The sequence below is a fragment of the Arachis ipaensis genome, chromosome B7, assembly GCF_059453495.1.
Source record: "Arachis ipaensis isolate K30076 ecotype BB chromosome B7, ASM5945349v1, whole genome shotgun sequence".
NCBI classification, from domain to species: domain Eukaryota; kingdom Viridiplantae; phylum Streptophyta; class Magnoliopsida; order Fabales; family Fabaceae; genus Arachis; species Arachis ipaensis.
The window spans coordinates 122090001-122113385 of NC_142442.1; the positions used below are offsets into that span (position 1 = coordinate 122090001).

The following is a 23385-nucleotide window of genomic DNA, read 5'->3' on the forward strand; positions in this document are numbered from 1 at the left end:
AATTACCCTTCTTGTACAGATTTGTATAGTCCATTGTCCCCTAAAGTAACATGGTATATCCAAGGCAATGGTGAGTCTTGGAAACAGAAGGAAGAAGATGGGTCACCACCTTTTAACTTAATTACGGTTGTACCGCAAGATCATTTCATGTGATACTGAATTATTAAGTGGTAGAACTGCAAATTATAATCACCTAATGCTGCCATTGAGTTAGACACATCCCCAATACTCCAATGATATTTTTCTTCGGTTTATTCTACATTAAGCTCCATAAATGTGGCAATGTTCTAGAGTTTAATTGACTCTATGACTCCATCAATTTGGTTTTGCAAGAAGTTTCAAGAGGCTCCTATCACATTGTTTTGGTAGATAAGTCGTGCTTCCTTTTCTCGGAGGATGTTTGGTATTTCTCCTAGTTTGTATTTTTTGTTGTATTGTTATTATTTTGCATTATTTTACCCTCTTGTGCTCTTTTTCCAAGTTGTACCTCCCAGTTCTTAGCTGATTTTTGTGTTCATATTCTAGTGTTCCTTTGATTCTGGGAGCTAATCCATGTAAATTAATTAGTGTAATTTTAATTATTTAACTAGTTATCATTGGAAACTTATATATATATATATATATATATATATATATATATATATATATATATATATATATATATATATATTTGATTCATCTATGGTTCAACACCATTAATTGTTTGATCTGAGTTGAGCTATATCTTGGAGATAGTCAATGAACTTGCTTGGCCATCTATACAAGAACATTGATTCAATAATGGAAAATGGTTGTACACCAAAAAAATTATGAAAAATGCTTTGAAATGTCATCTTAATTAGTATTGATAGCATTTTGAATCTTAGTTTGAATTCTAAAATTGTGGTTTGGAAGAAAGTTACTTTGGTTATAATAGTGATCATTGTATATCACAAGCATAGTGTGTTATTCGGCCAGGATATTTCTAATTCTGAACTTGAAGAAAAAATAGTTGTCAAAGTTACACTTATTCTGCTTTGAATTAATATTTTTACATTATCAATTTAAATAGAACTTAAAAAAAATGTCAAATCATAGTGAATAACCATCTCTTGTAACTTGTAGCTATTATGAATGTTATGGTTCTGACTTTATTAGTTAGTATTTAACAGTATATATTAATATGTTCAAAGAAGTAAAATTAAATTAGACAATACATGTATTTATATTATAATGTATGATGACTAATTTAGTGACTAATTTTTAGTATGTATATAATATTTTTTTATAAAAATTATATAAAAATATTCTATATTCTATAATAAATTATTTTCAAAGAATTCTTACTTAAATTAATATATTTTAAACTAATAATTATTTTAAAAAAATACCTTGTTCCCACCCAAAGTCCCTTCGGCATTGCCATCAGAGCAAGAGAGCTAAGGGATCAAATATTCCAATACTTACACCATTGTTCTATACATACCTATATTCCTACACCATTGATTAAACTAAGCCATATGCTACCCTCTAATAATGTCAAATTGGCACACATTCATATTTTAGAAAAAAAAAACTCGGGTAATAATTAAACCAAACTAAATATACTAAAACAAATATTCAGTCTATTATTTGTGTATTTTTTTTGCTTGAGAAGTCTCCTACTCTTTCGTAAATTCCCTTTGGTCCAATAAAATACACATATTATGTTATCGTTCCTACATAAAACATTAATTAAAATATGATAACTACCATGATTAAATAATTCAAAGAGTTTAGAGTAACAAATTAAATAATTTATAGATTAACGAAGAAATTACGTACGATAGTCAACTATATCATGCATACTCTTTCCCCTTACATTTTCTCCTCTACCTATTTTTTCCTGGCGTTCAAAGAATTTTTTAGCGTGACTAACAACTTGTGTATAAGTTCTTATTTTAACATATTCATTTGAAGTCCTTAACCATTGTTTTCCTAATTCTTCATACACTTGGAGAAACAACCTGCCAAAAAATATTTTAATATAATGAGTGATTAGCAGATTTTATAGGAAAGTTCTTTCTATTTGACCTTTAAACAACAATCATATATAATACACTAATTAATATGTAGTTGTGCTCTTTTAAAGTCCAAAGAACTATTTTTTTCCGTTCATTGTTGTCACTAGAAGCCACAGGTAAAGGTTCGTGTTGGATTATGTTGCTGTTGGTATGTCAGTTTTGTTCTCTTGTTGCCTCTGACATGACTGATGACGATAACGTAATATGCATTGGCACTGCCATGTCTGCAATGGGCGCCATTTCCTCCATCCTACCATGATAATAATACCAAGATACATTTACATAATAGAGAAACATAGTATCTATATATCTGTATGGGAAAAAATAAATAAAGAAATAAAAAGAGAATAAAATTATTTAGAGTAGCCACCTGTGATGTTGACGATGAGTCCAATGAGGCGGTGGTGGTGGTGGTGTTGCATTAACGATGGGGATGGAGAGAAGGCTGTTTTCCAAAGGGGTAGCAGGCACAGGTATCATGATGATCATGTTCTCAGGATAACCGTTTTTTATGGCATTGACGTTGGTCATTAGCTTCAAGAAGAAATCTTGCAGCTGGGCCGGAGTCTTTCCGGGGAGGCGAGTGGCCACGGTCTCCTAACGATTGTGTATAGCATCCTGGAAACAATTGCGATAACAGACTCAAAGGCTTTGTTCTCCTCCCAAGTCCAGACCTGAGGTTGCGGTTGAGATTGAAGTGGTTGATGACCACCCAATTCGGCAATCAGCTCTAACGGTGGTTGATAACCCCAAATGTTAGAAAAAAACTTATCTGTCAAGTTGCTTATATCCGTCTGTGACTTGGTTTGATGTTGAGACTGAAGCCAAGGTTGAGGCAGAGGCTGGGACGAAGGCTGAGGCGGAGATTCTAGCTGAGGTGGTTGGTTAACATCGACATCAATAGCACATTGCTCTTCAATGTTCGTTGTATGCAGCTGGAGCTAAGGCTGAGTATGCTTGGTAGCTTCCGTCTCCTCCCGGTTCTCCATAGCTTCCGATAAACACTCATCATCAAGAACCATCTGGATCTGTTTGTTGCCATCCTAAGAATACGGTGGTTGATTATCATCCAAGGCCGGCAGATTTTCCATCTCCTTCGTATCCATCATTAAAAGAGCATCCAATTCCTATTTAATCATTCGTGCGTTATCCTCCATATCCATGTCAAATCATAGTGAATAACCATCTCTTGTAACTTGTAACTATTATGAATGTTATGGTTCTGACTTTATTAGTTGGTATTTAACAGTATGTATTAATATGTTTTAAGAAGCAAAATTAAATTAGACAATACATGTATTTATATATAATATATGATGACTAATTTAGTGACTAATTTTTAGTATGTATATAATATTTTTGATAAAAATTATATAAAAAATTCTATATTCTATGATAAATTATTTTTAAAGAATTTTTAATTAAATTAATATATTTTAAACTAATAATTATATTAAAAAAATACATTGTTCCCACCGAAAGTCCCTTCGGCAAAGCCATCGAGACCTTGGATATAAGGCCTAGCCCACCACTACTTCGGCATTGCCATCAAAGCAAGAGAGCTAGGAGATTAAATATTCCAATACTTACACCATTGTTCTATACATACCTATATTCCTACACCATCGATCAAACTAAGCCATATGCTACCCTCAAATAATGTCAAATTGGCACACATTCATATTTTAGAAAAAAAACTAAGGTAATAATTAAACCAATCTAAATATACTAAAACAAATATTCAATCTATTATTTGTGTGTTTTTTTTACTTGAGTAGTTTCCTCCTCTTTCGTAAATTCTCTTTGGTCCAATAAAACACACATATTATGTTATAGTTCCTACATAAAACATTAATTAAAATATGATAACTACCATAATTAAATAATTCAAAGAGTTTAGGGTAACAAATTAAATAATTTTTACATTAACGAAGAAATTACGTACGATAGTCAACTATGTCATGCATACTCTTTTCCCTTACCTTTTCTCCTCTAGCTATTTTTCCTGGCGTTCAAAGAATTTTTTAGCGTGACTAACAACTTGTGTATAAGTTCTTGTTTTAACATATTCATTTGAAATTCTTAACCATTGTTTTCCTAATTCTTCAAACCCTTGGAGAAACAACCTGCTAAAAAATATTTTGATATAATGAGTGATTAGCAGATTTTATAGGAAAGTTTTTTCTATCCGACCTTTAAACAAAAAACATATATAATACATTAATTAATATGTACTTGTGCTCTTGTAAAGTCCAATGAAATATTTTTTTCCGTTCATTGTTGTCATTAGAAGCCATAGGTAAAGGTTCGTGTTGGATTATGTTGATGTTGGTATGTCGATTTTGTTCTCTCTTTGCCCCTGACATGGCTGATGACGATAATGTAATATGTATTGGCACTACCATGTCTGCCACAGGCGCCATTGCCTCCAACCTACCATGATAATATTACCAAGATGTATTTACATAACAGAGAAACAGAGTATCTATAAATCTGTATGGGAAAAAAATAAATAAAGAAATAAAAAGAGAATGAAAATATTTAGAGTTGCCACCTGTGATGTTGATGATGAGTCCAATGAGGCGGTGGTGGTGGTGTTGCATTGACGATGGGATGGAGAGAGGGCTGTGTTCCAAAGGGGTAGCAGGCACAAGTATCATGATGATCATGTTCTTAGGATAACCGTTTTTTATGGCATTGACATTGGTCATTAGCTTCAAGAAGAAATCTTACAGCTGGCCCGGAGTCTTTCCAGGCAGGCGAGTAGCTACAGTCTCCCAACGATTGTGTATAGCATCCTGAAAATAATTGGCCATAACCGACTCAAAGGCTTTGTTCTCCGCCCAAGTCTAGACCTGAGTTTGCGGTTGAGATTGAAGTGGTTGATGACCACCCACTTTGGCAATAAGCTCTAACGGTGGTTGATAACCCCAAGTGTCAGAAAAAAACTAATCTGTCATGTTGCTTAAATACGTCTTTGACTTGGGTTGATGCTGAGACTGAAGCCAAGGTTGAGGCAGAGGCTGGGACGAATGCTGAAGCAGAGATTCTAACTGAGGTGGTTGATTAACATCGACGTCAATAGCACAATGCTCTTCCATGTTTGTTGTATGCGGCTGTAGCTGAGGCTGAGGCTGAGTATGTTTGGTAGCTTCCGTCTCCTCCCGGTTATCCGTAGCTTCCAGCAAACACTCATCATCAAGAACCATATGGATCTGTTTGTTGCCATCCCAAGAATGCGGTGGTTGATTATCATCTAAGAACGGCAGATCTTCCATCTCCTTCGTATCCATCATTAAAAGAGCATCCAGTTCCGATTTAATCATTCATGTGTTATCCTTCATATCCATGTCAAATCATAGTGAATAACCATCTCTTGTAACTTGTAACTATTATGAATGTTACGGTTATGACTTTATTAGTTAGTATTTAACAGAATGTATTAATATGTTTTAAGAAGCAAAATTAAATTAGACAATACATGTATTTATATATAATATATGATGACTAATTTAGTGACTAATTTTTAGTATGGATATAATATTTTTGATAAAAATTATATAAAAATATTATATATTCTATGATAAATTATTTTCAAAGAATTCTTACTTAAATTAATATATTTTAAACTAATAATTATTTTAAAAAATACCTTGTTCCCACCCAAAGTCTCTTCGGCAAAGCCATCGAGACCTTAGATAAGGCCTAGCCCACCACTTCTACAGCATTGCCATCAGAGCAAGAGAGCTAGGGGATCAAATATTCCAATACTTAAACCATTATTCTATACATACTTATATTCCTACACCTTTGATCAAATTAAGCCATATGCTATCCTCTAATAATGTCAAATTGGCACACATTCACATTTTTGAAAAAAAAAACAAAGGTAATAATTAAACCAAACTAAATATACTAAAACAAATATTCAGTCTATTATTTGTGTGTTTTTTTTTTTTTTGCTTGAGTAGACTTCTCCTCTTTCGTAAATTTTCTTTGGTCCAATAAAACACACATATTATGTTATAGTTCCTACATGAAACATTAATTAAAATATGATAACTACCATGATTAAATAATGGTGCACACTATGGTACAGATGTTGTTTTACAGATATTCTTTTATTATTGGGGATCTAGCGACGCGTGTCCCATTTGGGATATTCTCCTAAAATACAAGTTGATGCTTATGGACAGGCGAGGCTTACACCTTCCATTGCGGCTCGGCTCGGGAATTTTTAGGAAAGTAACTCCATTTGTATTTATGGGCTGGCCAGACTTTTTTGCAGGATAGGTGGATCTGGTTTTGGGCTGGGTAGGTGTTGGGGCTGGGTAGGGTTAAGAAATCCATAGGAGAGTATGAGTAACGGTGAGAGGATTTTGCACCGCCACGACCAGTTCGACGGATAACCATAGGAGGGTACTCGATGGCTGTGGACAGAGGGGGCTTCTCTGAGTGGAACAGGTAGAGGTGGGCTGGATTGCGTTGAGACGCGGTGAGCAGAAGCTTCTTTGCCGTAACTGCGTCATCCCAAAGCAGAAGAGAAACCGTAATCGAGCTTTTGGCTCCGGAGGCCTGATCGGAACTCGCAGTCATCATCTCCTTCTGCTTCGATTTCTCATCGGCAGTCCACAATCACCGGTATTCTCCTTATTTCTCATTGCGTTGCAAATTCACATAAGATGGTGCACTGTTAGCTGTTGCATAAGGCATGATGCCATAATTATGTTTTTAGGGTTTGCATTGTAAATTAACAAGAACCATTTTTGCTGAAATAGATTAGCTATTGGTATAGATTTCTTATACAGAAATTCATTAATATTCTTTGGTAGAACGGGCGTGATGTGAAAGGGAAATTATTGGATATGTGTAGCTGAAGTTTTGCTGATAATTTTTTTTATTTAACATAGCTGGAACATTTAAAAATATGCTTCTTGATCTTCCGTTGAATTTTTGAACTTTTGCACTTTCACCTAGGATTTAAAAAATATACCATTCGAGCTATACAAATTGTTGGATTTCACCTGCCACTCTATCGAGCTAACTAGAGCACATTTCATATTAACTGGACTTAAAGAAAAATGCATCTCCCCCCTGAACTATATGGTTAGAGACAAAAATTAAATAAGTAGAAATCTAACGGAGTAAAATGTACTTGCTATCTATTAAAGTGTTCCCATTTTCATTGCATTTGGCCGCTTTTCCACATTATTAAAAAATTCATATTCTGAAAAATCTTTGAGTGTCTTGTTGCCACTAATCAGTAGCAAACATATAATCTTATCAAAAACAACATTGTTCCTATTATATTTTGCTTGTGTGCTAGTTAATAATTCTTGTGAGAAAAAAACTTTCCCTAACAATATCAACCACCAATTTGATTTGATATCATGATAACGTATTCCATGCCCATCTTCTGTTTGTGTTTTGGCTTCACTGAACAAGAAAAGCTCCACCAATTATATTGTATCTTGAGTTCCATTTCAATTGTTCTTGGAAATTACTGTTTTATAATTCAAAGCATATATGTGTTCTTCTTGTCCTTTAAAACCCCATGATTATTAGATGGCTTTTACTAGTACTAAATATTAGTATATAGTTATTTTTTTTGTTACAAGGTTCTAAGGTTTTGGCATCTCTTGGCAACCCAAGAACTTGGGTTCTTTATGACTGTGTTTGGTTAATGGGTGGAAGAAAATAAGACATAGACATTTGGATAAATATTAAATTTTTCTTGTATCTTGAGTTCCATTTCAATTGTTCTTGGAAATTACTGTTTTATAATTCAAAGCATATACGTGTTCTTCTTGTCCTTTAAAACTCCATGATTATTAGATGGCTCTTATTAGTACTAAATATTAGTATATAGTTATTTTTTTTGTTACAAGGTTCTAAGGTTCTGGCATCTCTTGGCAACCCAAGAACTTGGGTTCTTTATGACTGTGTTTGGTTAATGGGTAGAAGAAAATCAGACATAGAAATTTGGATACATATAAATTTTTTTTTTGGTTTGTTTGGTAATAATACATAACACAAGACACAAATCACAATTAAATTAAAATATGAATATCATTCTTCTTTTTAATCATGAATACCATATTACAGTAACACCACATGCACTACCCCCACTTCAATTTGTTACTTTTCTTTTAAGATTGACACAGTCACTACCGATATGTTCAATAACTCAAATATATGCGTAACATAACCCAGATATAGATTATTATAAAAAAAAATAGGGGAGGGAGGGATGAAGGGAGGAAGAGAGAGAGTTGTTTTCATGGGAGAGAAGCAAAAGACAGCCTCTTGGTGAGAGTGAAGGAGAAAAAGAGAACAGTTAGGAGAAGGATGGTAGATATGGGGAATTGACAAAATAGTAAAGGTAAAAATAGATTAAAAATTTGTGTTTAACATAAAAAATTTGTGTTTGATCGAACTTCCTAAAGAGACCAAAAATATGTGTGTATTGTGTGCAGCTGTGTACCACCATTTCCTTCAACTAATTGTGTCTCCCCAACAAAATTGTAGATGTGTGCCAAGTGGGAGTCTCATGCATCGGATGCCCATAAAAGTTACACCCCAAGGACCTCTTATTTTTTTGTTTTTCTTCACCGTAATTGTTTTTTAAATTTTCTTAATTTGTACTTCTCTGTTAGTTAATGATATTTGTTTCTTTAAAGTAAATTGGTTGCTGGAAGTTACAATTTTTAGTATTAAGCGCAAGCTGTTAAAACTGAATTTAACAATACTCAGCTTTTCTAGCTGTTTGAACGTTGACAAGAACAAGAAGAAGCACCACTTCAACTTGGGGCCTTGTATTTTCATGTCTTCTCCTTTCTTCTTATTGGTGATGTCACATTCATTATTTCTTGCTGTTAACCTCACTTTCTTCTTGTTCCCATAAAGCAAATGCAACAACACATTCTTCAGAGAGAAGAATGAAGCTTCAGTTTCTATAGTATCCTATAGTCAACCAGCTATAAAATATCAAAATAAAATGTATAGAGTGTTTTTTTGCCTTATATATGAGGTGGGCTTCTGCTTTTGCTGCTTATAGTTGTAGGAAGAAAAAGAAATCAGTTCTTATAGTTACTTTTTTGCTTGCCTGAAAATGGGTCTATTCTTTTCATGTCTATCATTATACCAAGTAATACAGTGCTTTGTTTCTCTGTTTATGAGTGTTGTAGTTATGCTAAAGCTTTTTTCTTAAGTTGACGTGACAGGTTTTGTTACTAAATTTATTAAGTGTTTTCACGATTTTCTTGTATTGGTTTCATCATATTTGTTTATTATTCTTTCTCTGAGCCTTGTTTGTTTCCTGGTAATGTGCATGTACCTTTCAACTGTAATATCAAAGCCAAAATGATTTCCATTTTTAGAACTCAAGAGAATTTCAACTAACTTTCTGTGCTTTATTTATTCAAAGAAATAAGAATGGCCAAAAAACAAAAAACAGGAAACTATTTCCATAGATGTCCCAACAAGGCTTTATTTTATTATTATTTTCTTGTTTCCTTTTATATAAATTCATGCATCTTTAGGGGGTATGTTGGTAACTCAATAATTTGATGCTGGACTAACACAGAAGTACATGCATATATTAATTTATTCTGCTTATCGTAAAAGTTTATTCCAACAGTCTGTCCGAAACCTCTTCTCTTTCTTTTGTCCAAACATATATAACTGATTTGGTTGGTTAGCCATGATGTACAACAACAGCACTATTCCTAGTTGCAACTTTGGGAGTGATGCCTGTCTCATCAATCAAAAGAGTCCAATAGGGTGTGTGTTATGTCATCTATATCTCTCTCTATATATATAGCTTCACTATGATTTATATCAAGTGTACTCATTTTAACTAAACACTAAGAAATAGCAAATGTCATACTGAAAGCAGTTGAATACTTTTGGAAGCAAAGGTGAAGATCCGAATGCAAACTCGGAAGAAGAATTAGGTATATTCATTTATTTTATTTAGTGATATTCCGTAAATTATTAGTGTTTTAATGTAAGTTGTTATGTTAAAAAGTTTAAATATATGTATATATATGTTGATATAATTGTATTCGTGTGAACTGAGAAAAAAACTGTAAGTTACAATTTTAATTTTTCAGCCCAAAATTATATGAGGATGCCACACATGATAACCAACGGTAGATTAATTTTGAGAGATTCAGTTGTGTGAAATTAACTTTGGTTGAGGTGGATATTGATGGCTATGACTCATATTATTAAGTTGGATTTCGTGAAAACCATTTCCTCGTATCCTTGGACTATATTTTTAATCTAGAATTCCTAATCGTATGAGCAGAAGACTTTGAGTGGCATTTGATATCCCATTCATTAGTGAAAATTTAATGATTTCTCTATTTTTTTGTAGTTTTTCAATGAATGCTAATTTTATTTGTAAGTTCGTGATTGCTGCTCAGCTTTGTTTATTTCCTTTTATATATGCTGGTTTTGCAGTTTCAGGCCAAATGGACTTCGACCTTTACTCAAGCGATAACGATGAAGAGTCATCAGAGATGTCGTTGGGTGTGTGTGGTTCTTTAAGTTCCTCTGAAGATGACGACAGTACTAGCTTATTTGGCATGGGAACAAGTCACTCTGAATCAAACAAAGAATTGCATCGCTTACAGGGGGATGTTCACGGCAAGGTGCCTGTGTTACTTACCGCAGAGGACTTCTTGCATATAGTTTTCACTTCTGAGGAGGAGGCCTACAATGCTTACAAGGAGTTTGCCTGGACAAGGGGGTTTGGTGTTCGCAAGGGGGACGTGGGATGGGTTGACGGTGTTTTGGTGAGGCAGGACATCTTCTGTCATCGTCAGGGCACGAGGAGTGACAAGCATTATGATAGGCCAGAACGAGTAAGGGAGGAGCGGCTGGAGAGTCGCACGGACTGCAAGGCAAAATTGAAAATATACTATGATGTCCATGATAATGTGTGGAGAGTGCGAAAGATTATTGATGAACACAACCACGACATGGCTCCGGCTGCGTTTTGCAACCTGTTGCCAAGTCACCGAAAAATGAGCGATGGGGATAAGGCTCAAGTGAATAGCATGAAGCAATTTGGAATCCCTACCTCGAAGATAATGGCTTACATGGCAGGCCAATCGGGTGGCTACAGCATGCTTCGGTTTACAAAAAGGGATTTGTACAACTATGTTCACAATCAACGGCGAGCACGAATCTTGGATGGGGATGCAGCTGCAACTATAAGCTACTTAGAGGGGAAGGCAAATGCGGACCTTATGTCAGTCGCCAGATACACAACGACTGCAGATAATCGGTTGGGTAACTTATTTTGGGTGGACGGTATCATGAAATCCGATTATGAGTTGTTTGGTGATGTCCTTGCATTTAACGCGACATACCGTGGGAACAAGTACAAGAAACCTCTGGTGGTGTTCTCTGGGATAAATCATCACAGGCAAACTTGCATTTTTGGATTTGCATTGCTTCAAGATGAGGAGGTGCGCACTTACAAATGGGTTCTACTGAACCTTTTGGATGTCATGGGTCAAAGAAGACCTAACCTTGTTGTGACGGATGGGGATAAGGCAATGCGTGCTGCCATTGCGGAGGTAATGCCTTCAGCCAAGCACAGACTCTGTGCATGGCATCTGGAGAAAAATTGTTTCCAACGGGTAAAGGAAGCTGAATTTCGGAAAGTATTCAAAAAGGCTATCTATGCAAACTTTGATGTTGACGAGTTCGAGAGATATTGGAGGACCTCAATTGAGTCTCTCAGTCTAGGCCAAAATACATGGGTGCAATCGACATATGACATTAAAGAGAGTTGGGCAACGGCCTATCTGAGGGGGACCTTTTGCGCCGGATATAGGACAACGTCAAGATGTGAAGGAATCAACTCTTTCATTAAAGCGTTCCTAAAGTCAACGGATAGCATTCTTGAACTGGTTCACAGCTTGGACAGGGTCGTGAAAGACTATCGGAACAATGAGGTTACTGCACAATTTTACTCCACTTATTACACACCTGTGTTAAGTACTGGATTAGATGCAATAGAGTTGTCTGCGTCGAAGCTTTATACAAGAGCTGTTTTTAGGGAGGTTAAGAAGCAAATCAAGGGTGTTGCAACGCTATTGTTTCAGGGAAGGGAGAGCATCAACACGACCATTGTCTATAGCTTTAGTAAAATGGGTAGACCGGATCGGGTATTCAAGGTTCTCTATGATCCGAATGACCGAAAGATTGAGTGTGAGTGTAAGATGTGGGACAGTGATGGCATACCGTGTTCCCATATATTTTGTGTCATGAAGTACGAGGGTATGGAGGAAATTCCTGAAACACTTGTCCTTAGGCGCTGGTGTAAGATTGCAAAAGACTGTACAACATTGAAAACGGGGAATGATTCAAGGGATCAGGCAAGACTGCTGCGATACAGTGCATTATACTTAGCTTTGTCCCATGTTGTTACACTTGGGTGCGAAGAGGTTGAAGATTTTGCGCTTGCACATGATGCTATATCAAACCTGGTTGATATATTGCAACGGCGCCGTGTGGAAAAGGATGGTAACAAGGTTTTGCCCAACAACAAATGTGGGGTCAAAGACCCTACGATGGCAGCTACAAAGGGTGCACCGAAGAGGGGAAAAGCCAATTTATGTGCCTCCGAGGAGGAGCCGAAACTGAAGAGGCGTTGCACTAAGTGTGGGGTTCCCGGACATACAAGAAGAACATGTGCAGGCCACGATTTGAAGGCTGTACGAGTGGGATCAGAAGCAGCATCATCAGCTTTCGCCGAGTCTTCTTTTGCCCATGTAAAATCCACGGAACGATCCACGTCATTACGCAGGGAGGTCCCCTTCGAAGAGGTAACCACCGCAACTATATTTTTTATTGGTTTCAAAAACTGTATTAGATGTGTTCTTACGAGTAGCGCAAAAGTCAGATGTAGGCTGCATTACGAAATATTTTTCTTACTATATTGTTAGGAATGATTTAGTCTTCATTGTTTGTGGTTCTGGGTACTCGTGCTTTGGTTTTCAGGGACCAAAGGTCACATCTAGCCGTAGCCAAGGAGGTGCACCATTAGGCATGACCCCTACTCAATCGAACGTGTCGCGGTTCGCACCTTCTGGAGGTGGAGGCAATATATTCTTGGGTGGGCAACGCATAGATCATTTTTATGCAACACCTACGTGTGGACCAACGTCATCCGTCCCGTGCTATTCTCCTTCTTTCGTCCCAGGTGTGATTCATAGCGGATCCCATGGTGCCTCGACAAGTCTTGGTAGCGAGGCAATTGAGAGGTGGATTCTGGAGGTAACTGTTTGAAAGTAAGTCTTAGTTCTGTTGTAGGATATGGAATGTAGTTGCACAATAGCCTGTAAGCTACTTCATTAAGTTGTTCCATTAGTGACAAGCTTAATTGTTTTCAATTTTTATAATGCCTTGTTTTCAATAATGACACTTACTTATTAATTGCAGAATGTAATTGGTCTAGGGTCTTCGGTGGAAAAGAATGGTGCTCTTCGATGAATTTATTGTTGGTATCTACTACAAAGCGAAGGCGTTCTCTTGTGGCATCTGGTGGATTCTATGGTATGGCAGCTTCATAGTTCCATTGCAAAGATGTTATGTTCTTGCTTGCAAGGCTCCCAAATATTTTGCTTTTTTTTATCTCATGCACGTACCTTTGCCATGTTGCTGTTGCCTTGTTAGGCTGTTAAAGAATTAGTTGCGGAGGTTGCTTAGAAGATATGGACGTTGGTATGCGAGTAGAAGTCGTCTCCAATTAATGTATTCACTTGAATGAAACGGGAATGACATTATATTTGGATATTTGCTATTATTTTGTGTTGTGGCTAATGATTAATTGTATGGTGAGAATTTCAATCTTGTGGACTATAGATACAAGAACATGGCTGTATTATAACTATGGAGAGTTTAGATAATATGGAAATAAGGGTTCTGCGAGAGGTATGTCACATGTGCAGGTGGAACACGGGTGTATTATAATAGTGTGCTTTCTCTTCAGTCTCTAGTAAAAGTTTTCACCAACCAAATTATAGACATTTCAAATCCTTCTGCCAGAACAAGATAATGAGAGTGAACGCCTCTTTAAAATTAAATGTCTTGAAGTTGGGAATTATTATGTGATATTCACTAATATCTATACCCCCTGTAAGTTATTCTATAGCATTTTTTTCTTGTAACGATAATAAATAAAGAGACATGAACAAAGTAATATTACTGAAAACTTATAATAATAATAGATTTGAGTCACCTATATAATTTTTAAGAACAAGTTCATCTTCTTAGAATCAGAAATCTTCCCAAGGGTAGCACACACCTAATCTGGTGACCATTATTATATCCGCAAGTCCATAGCTACATAAAAAACACAAATCTGGTCCAATGTATTGAAAAGAAGACACAATAAATTTCTTACAAGAATACTATCATTTTCTTAGTAATCTTATTAAGATGCCACAAAACCTTGCTAAAAAAAAGGGTATAAATCTGCCTGCATATAGTCAACAAGAGTTTAAAAAGCTTGGTGCAACTGCACAAACTCTACCATCACAAAACTCAAGTAAATATAGAAAGAAGCTTGCTGCAAGTGCAGAAACCCTATCATCACAAAAATCATAAGCAGATAAGTACAACACCACCCAAAAAGAATAGTGCCGATAAGTATGGTCATATCTTATACAAGTTAACTAATTAAGAATATTGACAGTGTAAGTGTAATGATGATGATAATAGCATGTTCTTTGTTTGAGTACAAAATGCAGAACTTAGTGTCTATAGAAAAGCCTATGTGGAAGATCTTCTGACCCAATAAGATAATGGTGAAGGCCACAAAATAAGAAATGACACCAAACCCTGGAACCTATTGAGATGACCTTTCACCAAGTAAAACCGCGGTGAAAGTGTTAAAAAGGCCATTTAAAACATTAGTATAAGATGCTACTTGGTGAGTGTGATACAAACATGAATTATATGTAATTACAAAAAATTTACATGTATCTCACTATTAACACAACGGAAATTAAGGATCACACTTCATTTCATATTTAACCACCAAAAAACAAAATATGAGGCACCTCCTCAGAGGGTTGCTCCCATTGACTTCCAGCGCCAGTGAGACATTGCTTTTGCAACTAATGCCTTTGCATTTTCGTTGTGTTCTTTTAAAACCAAATCAATGGCAAGCCGCATCCGCGTTGCAACATTAACTGTCTGCAACACAGCAAGTAAATTATTTAAAAACAGATTTCATAAAAAAAGGATAAGTGTGTACATTATGCTTAGACTATTGTGGGAGCTAGGATAATTACCCGGACATCATAATCTTTCCAGAGTGCGCCCCGTATCATCCACTGCGAAACCCATACTCCGCAATCCATGCTACACCAGTATTGGGAATCGGTTAACTCAGCGATCAATTAAATAATTACATTAAGACAAAAAAAAAAGGAACGACGATTGTTTTAGTCTCTAGGACGAAGACTATGACATACTAGGGGGAAGTATACCTACTAAGTGAACAGAAGGGTAGGGTTAGCCAAATTAGAATTAAGTTTAAAGTACGTGATTCAATACATGAGTAGGGAAAATTAATAAGAAAATAGTATGCATACGATCCACGATCTTGTTGCGGGACATCAGCATCTTCGATGTCGTATGTTGAGAACCTTGGGCGCACCCCATCATTTGATGATAGCCATGCTTGGCCGAGGGTTATGGATTCAAGGTACAGTGCCTGCTCAGGAACCGTAGGTACAGAAATATAGAAGCTTGATTATGAGTGGCCAATCAGCTAACGAATTAATAACATGGATGAGTATAAGCAAAAAGACAGGCAACATCGAAGGTGTTCTCACCACTTTAGTCATCGCCGTTTGCCTGTCTTCGGTCTCTTCTGGATTAACTAGTGAATCTAAGTAAATTAGCTTACGTCTTACGTTGTCAATGATCATCAGGTACCAATGCCCGACAGTCCACATCGGCACATAAATCTGTTTGCAATAAGAAAACAGTATGTGTTACTACCATAATGAGTTATTGCGCTATCAACTACATGATACCGTATAGTGTAACCCCAATCGGAACACCATGAAGGAATTAATTATACCCGATGCACTTCGTCAACCTTCGATGGCATATGCTTTGCCTTGATCGTTGCAAGCGTACCCGTCGATAGAGATCGCATTTCCAGGGCGGCTTGCTAAGAAGAACAAAAGGAATGACAAAGCAACAATAAATTTTTAGCACAGCAAGCAGCAGCATGCATAACTGTGATGACAAGACTAGGATAATTTGACCAACTATGACACATTAATTTTCTCATACTTATACAGACCAAGGGGATTAGGCTTAATCAACAACCTACGTTAAAGTAAATTACCCGACAAATTATGAAGATTTTCTTCACAAATACTAATTGCTGTACACGCAGCGGAAAGATTGCAGTCCTAGTCAAAATTCTCAAGTGTTTGGGAAGTAGCAACATACCATAATTGTAGTCGGGAGGAACCACAAATAGCTCGGGCTGGTGTGGGAAAGCATTGTAACGACAACATCAAGGACCTGCAGGTAGGGACAGGGTTTTGGGTCAGTCCACACGCATAAAGTAGAGCAGCGGTGCTTTTGACCACAACCGACACATGATACACTTAGCATTTACTTTTTATGTGGGAATGCAAACCAAAATAAAAGAATCTTTATATGGGCTGGAACTGAATACTCACATCGTCGACGAGTTTTTCCTTTGGTACAAGCGTGAATGCTGCCTTCCTGTCAATGTGGAAAGGTCCAACATCAACCAGGATCTCACTGAAAAAATCAATGGCCAAGAATTACGGATAATGTTTCAGTGTAACTAGCATAGGGTTGACACGAACAAGTGCTCAGCAACTAGAGGAAATTAGGGGTTACGAATGAAATTTGGCTAACCTAGGTGGTAGGTCGTTGCTGAATACATAAGTCGCAGCCACTAGGTTTATCCCGGACAACCGCATCTCCTTAGTGGGTGAAAATGCTAGGTCCATTTGCTGCCACATGTCATAATAATGCCACATCAACATTAAGCGTAAGGTATCAACGAATGAACCGTAAATGAAATACCCACAACCACAACACGATCTACCTTTGAGATCCTATGTAGTTTCACCGGCATGACCTCAGGCATTTGTTTGTTTCCACGACTGCACCCCAATGGGAATCTGTTGTAACATCCATCATCATCAACGTTGCATTCCGTATCCCTCCGACCGTGTGGCGTGGCGAATTCATCATGGCCTACAGAATCCGTCGTGAGGTCCACCTGCATTTTAGTCATTCATTGGGGAATGAGTCAGATACAAGTCCATTCAGATTTAAGGAAGACATAGAAAAACTATTTTGCACACGGTAAAAAGTTTTAGCACACATTACCCAAATCACTATCACAAAAATCCACGTAAAGCTTGTAATAAACAGTGTCAAATATTATAATAAATTAAAACATGGAGTCACGGTACCAAAAAAGGAGGGTTTAGCTATTACTAGTGTTCAATAAGATTGAAATCATGGTGCTTACAGCTAAGAAAGGCATACTAGGCTGAGCATATGTGTCGAGAGAAGAAGAGTGCTGCGTGGTTTTGTATGATAGTATCTACTGCACACTATTATCGTTACACCCACAGTCATTGTCACATACACAACAGGAAAACTTTTATTTTGAGATTAATTACTGGTTAATATTTTTTTTAATGGAAATTATAGCTAGTCATTCATTTTTCGAAGTGGGCTGAATTTATTTATTTTTTAGACTACTAATTGGACTTATAATAGTTGAAATTTTTTGGACGAAACTTTGGTTGAAATCAGGTAGCTTATATATATATATATATATAAAAGCTCTTAAATGGAAGCAGAGAGTGACTAGTGGTTGGCAGAGAAATATTTTCAACAAAAGAAAATCTATAATAAAAGCTTTAAAGTATTCAACTTCAAATACATTACCAGTTCGGGTTTTTTTGTTCTGTCTTGTGTCTTTAGACCTCGTCTCGGCTACCTTGTTTTCTTCTTTGCCCTTGTGCTCCTGAACGGCATGTGATCCATGCTGAACTCTGTCTTCGTCGGTGGTATGTATGTAGGGTCATCTGCACCATCCATGCTACATGTGGGGGTTCCTGTGACCCATTTCTTACCCTTATATTTGTCTGAATGCTGCTCTTTGAGACTTTTCTTTCCACTGCACAAACAGCCGGAGGACACCTTTCTGAGACCCTTCGAAGTTAAACCCTGATTATTTTGGCAGATAAGGCTACGGATAGTTCGTTGTATATCTGCCAGCATCTCATTCTGCCGATTAAAAGCGTCAGTCAGGTGTCTTACGTCGGACTGCAAACTCGAGACGGTTGTAACTACACTCTTCGTGATATGGCTGCACTCCTGGAGCCATGACTCAAAATGTATAAACAACTTGAATAGGTTGGAAAGTGGTATGAGCAACACGCACAATGTTGTGTAAGAGCCAAACGTTTATTATATAGAAAAGTCGGGTTACGTGTTACCTGGCTACAAGCCACAATAGATGACCGGCTGCTGGCTGTATATGCATCATCCCGCTCGCTAGCCATCGCTGCTGACCTGAAGTATACAACCGACTACTTGAGTAAAGCAAATAACCTCAGAGTCACAGCGACAGATCCAGGAATCAAAGAGTAGAGTGGCCAAAAATTAAAATTTTGTATATTCAACTATAGTGTCATATATTTTACACTAGAAAAACTCAAAATTAGTTATTTATTTCAAAAAATTAACAAGTCCTTGTCAAATACAATAATTATCTCCGTGTTTATAATTATTCTTACTGTTTAAAATGTAACAACATATAAAATTAGCTACTTTTATGTATTATGTTAACAAATTTATTTTGTTAAGCATCTTTGTAAAAACAAATTATATTTTTATGCTTGATTTTAGTATAATGTATCGCATGAATTGAGAGTAACTAATTGCACTATTTATTTTGTTATATGGATTTAAAATTTACTAAAGCATTTTGATATAATAACATGGACAAAAATTATGAAAAAAATAAGGAAAAAAAAACTAAATATATTTAGAGAATAAACGACGTTATTACAAATAATATTGGACTACTTTTTATATGATTGTAGAGGTTAAGATGAGGTAAAAAAAAAGGAAAAATTAAAAAAGAGTTCCAAACCAAATAAAAAATACAGATTACATGTAGAGAAATAAACTAATTTAAGACAGCTAACATAGGCTTCAAACTTGAAATTTGCATGTGCATAAAAGGTCTCTTAAATATATGAAACAATTTTGAATTATCCATTACATAAGCAGTGTTCACGACTATAGATAAACCTAAGACTATCTATTTCATGACTGAATGGTTAACATTGTTTGACATTCTACTAAGCTTTCTAAGTCTGTTATTTCTAGCCCTCATCGTTACATTGGGTATTGGTGCTCTTAATGTACTCAGTGGCTTATTCTTTATTTTCAAATATTTTAATAATGAAAAACAAATGACATTAGTTTATGGGAGGCACGAAAATTTTTCACCGACCACAACATAAGGGTATTAGTATTCTACAAGGTTGTAGTAACGTTTGATTAGACAACAAATCACTGCCTAAAAAAAAAACAAGTTGGAAATTTTTCTTTTCTTAATTCATCATGTCATATCCAGTTCAAAGTGGGTACACCGAGGGTCCCATGGGGCAAATAACTTGTTACTATTGTTAAATAGTCTTATAAAGTGTTCATTTACCACCGTTTGCGCGGAGGTGTCTCTCATCTTGCACATGACCACGTCGCGTTTCCAGAAGATTCAACTGGGGTTGCTCGCTTCACTCCACTATGACTTTTGTTGCTCGTGTTCTTTGTGCCCGAAAAATGAGTCCTCGTTGACTTCCTGCAATGTGGATGACATTGGAGTACAAATTAAAGAATAGAAACTACTTGCTATTCATGAGTAGCCGAAACATGTATTCAAATCAAACATTGTTTACGATTGAAATAGTCATAGATATTTAATGTACACTACAAAATGTAGTAAGAAGTCTTTAATTAAATTATGTAGTTTTTATTTAATTATTTACTATCCCCATTAGCCGTGAGAATTATTCTTTCGTGGGGCATATTGACACAATACCATACCTATTGCGCTAAGGCTACAATTGAAGCATCAGTTAAAATCATCCTTAAAATATATATGGGTTACGGTAACTATGCTTGCTTAGTTTGAGTGATCATGGTTGTACTCATTGCTGAAGCAAGAATTTGTAAATCCAAGTAATTTATACGTAATTCTAACTCAAAGTTATAGACTTCCATTGCAATAAGAAAGATAAGCTTAAAATCTAGACTCACAATGAAGTAAATAATATGTAACTATGGATTAATAATTAATACAAGCAGAAGAAGTTAGATTTTTGTAATAAATTTTATCAATTTAGAAAACTTCCATTCAAATAATATTTTTTTCAACTGTTATATATAGATAAGAGGACATCAACATAAGCCACTACTGATAAAGTATGTTGCACAATGTAATATCTTGTATTAGTATCCCAAAAAATAAAACTTATTATATTTTAAGTTTGTCGTTTTATATTTCTTTATTGATCTAAACTTTTACAAGAAACCATTGATTTCAAAATATATATATATATATATATATATGATATTTTTAGTTTTTTTTTTTCTGAATTATAGCCTCGTTGTTGTAATAATTTATTTCCATGGTTAAAAATTTATGATGACGTAAAGAATAACAAAAATTACAACATTTAACTTGAATATAAGATATTTAACTTGAATATAAAAAATCTTACCCTGACCCAAGTCATTACATTGGGTTGTTTAGGGCCATAGCTTATGACAGGTTTTGTTTCATAGCTTAACGAATTAGATTCTCGTTTGGTTTATTGTTACTTTGTGGCCCATTTTTGTAGGCCCAAGGTACTTTTGTTGGTAACGGGTAGGAAGGACCCATCCAAACCATGAACTATGCAGCTTGTTCTGCCGCTGTTAGGGTTTACAATGCTGCACCCATGACTCAAGCGTCGGTGGGTTACTAACACCGAGACGGAGCGATGCGATGGGAGTTCATTACGCAGAGACACCACCACGTTAACAGCTCCGTCATCGCTGTTCATCCAATTCTCATGCCCATAACCAGGAACTCACATGGATGATAATAAAGCAGAATAAAACAGTGACACATACAAAGTAGAAAAGACAAGCCAGGTGCACTCACATGATTCGCAATGCATAAAAAGATCTCGAGAAATAGTGTGCATCAACGTGCCCTCCATCTTTATGTCCAGTCTCCTTTTCTTCTCTGTATAATCACGCATGCCATGGTTGCAGAGAATCGCAAGTGGGAAGATTCGTCAACCTAGCCTTGTATCGGTCATGGGATTCAAAATCAATAGCCAAATTGACCGGTTTTCACCGGTTAACTCTGGATTTGGCCGGTTCGTTCTAGTTCTGTACCTTATACGGTCTAAATGTCTGACTATACCGGTATTAGATCCGGTTCTTCAATTTTTTAGTCGAACCGACTCTGGTTTTAATAACTATGACCACAAAAAAAAAGTTTCTGAAATTGATATCTTTAACAGTTCTTATTTAATTGTTTGTTTTTCTACTATATACATATATATATATAGTAGATAATAGACTTTAAAATTTAGTACACTCGATCGAAACAGATAAATTTATTAATATTTACTGGTGTGAATTTTTAATATTAGACTTTATATTCTTTAAATCATTATTATCGATTTATGGTACACAATTAATTTTAACTTATTATCTTAAAAATTCCATTGTTACTATCAATGGAAAATTGTTGATAACTCGTATACGATTTATATGTATGTGTTTTATTTGGAAAACAAATACTAAGATACTTGCATGTGATTTTGATTATATTATTGAAATGCAAGATATTATGGATTTTTTCAAAAGTTACTAAACGACAAACTTACAAAAACAACTTGGGTTCTATAAATACTATTTGAATGAGGTCTTTGTCTACACCTCAAACACATCAATATGTAACTCATGCCCACATACATGAGAGATGTGAATAATGCCTACTTTCGGATCATGTTATACTTTCATACCCTTAACCTCTTCTGCCAATATAACAAGCTACGCGGCTCTTGATGGTGTACCGCACACATGGGAATGAGTGAAATTGGAAATTCATAGGATGTAGACATTATGTTCACATCCGGAACTGGAAGGACAATGGTTTCAGTATCCTTTCCAGTAAGTTGAAGAGGGAGCAGTCGACGGTTAACACAAGTTATCTTTGGCTGATGTCCACCACTATTTTGGCAAACTCCAATGCTGAAATAAGTGGGGTGTCTTCATTAACATGACCGATGCATGCGTCTTACCTACCCGCATGTTCCACCGCACCCGTTCCGACAATTAGGAGGGCTCCAGTGACGGGGGCTTCAGGCAACGAGGGTGCTTGCAACTTTCGTTGTGTACTTCTTGAGAACTGGACGGAACCTTACGGTCGTATTTGCATCCATCTAGTACGTACGAGAAGTGGCTCTATAGTATCGAATGACAACTTCTTTTATAGACTTATGATAGGACATGACTATAGATTTATTTTATGAATTTTGTTAGTCATGTGTATATAAATTATTTGTGATATTGAGAGTTCAAACATTATTCGTTTGCAAAATTTTTAATTTAATTTGATATTTTTTTCTATTTTTGTGTTCCAACTCAAATTCAATATTTTGATTTTTCTTCTTTCTCAATTAGTGCCAGACTGGCAGGGAATTGTAAAGTGAAACAAGGTACTTGGTCTAGTAGAATAAATTATTCTTTTATAAAAATACCCTTTAGTAAAAGAAATATTTTTTGTCATTAAATTTTGCTTTCCAATATATTCTTTAATAAATTATTTTTTATGAAATTGTTTTGACAAAAATATCATAAAAAATTTTTTATAATTAAATTATTTTTTGTCTAAGATACCGTTTAAGATTCTTTTAATTATTAAGTTGTGATTAAGAGGTTGGGGGTTCGAGTCTCCTATCTTTTCAAATTATTGCCAACGAGTAATAATTTAAATGGCATAGACTCCCCATACTCAATTAAGAGGTTGCGGGTTCGAGTCTCCTATCTTTGGTAAAAAAAAAGTTGTGGTTTTATCAAAATTTTCGTTAACATTTATTTTTATAATCAATTTTTCTTTATCGATATAAATTATTATAACGTTAGACAAAAAAAATTGTCACAAAGTATTTTCTTTATTTAATGTTAACATAATATATATTGATATTGAAAAATTAATTTAAAAACAAATAAC

At 35.6% G+C, this 23385-nt stretch overlaps 2 protein-coding genes and 1 pseudogene across 2 annotated transcripts; 2 read left to right on the forward strand and 1 right to left on the reverse strand.

Annotated features, from left to right (window-relative positions):
* The window catches only part of LOC107607570 (putative magnesium transporter NIPA6), a 4336-nt pseudogene extending 4183 nt beyond the window's left edge, over positions 1–153 (forward strand).
* Positions 154–10633: 10480 nt separating this feature from the next.
* LOC107607572 (protein FAR1-RELATED SEQUENCE 5-like) lies at positions 10634–12796 on the forward strand (the record flags this gene model as incomplete). Its single annotated transcript, XM_016309506.2, has 1 exon — positions 10634–12796. A coding segment is annotated over exon 1 (2163 nt), but the record flags the coding sequence as incomplete, so codon positions are not given.
* Positions 12797–15128: 2332 nt separating this feature from the next.
* LOC110264319 (uncharacterized) lies at positions 15129–18646 on the reverse strand. Its single transcript, XM_088494927.1, has 11 exons — positions 18581–18646; positions 18096–18458; positions 17170–17346; positions 16977–17074; positions 16772–16856; positions 16536–16610; positions 16156–16248; positions 15905–16039; positions 15662–15783; positions 15359–15428; positions 15129–15260 (listed from the first exon to the last, which is right to left on the reverse strand). The coding sequence occupies exons 1-11, from the start codon at positions 18644–18646 to the stop codon at positions 15129–15131; spliced, it is 1416 nt and encodes a 471-aa protein (XP_088351053.1).
* Between the last annotated feature and the right edge of the window lie 4739 nt (positions 18647–23385).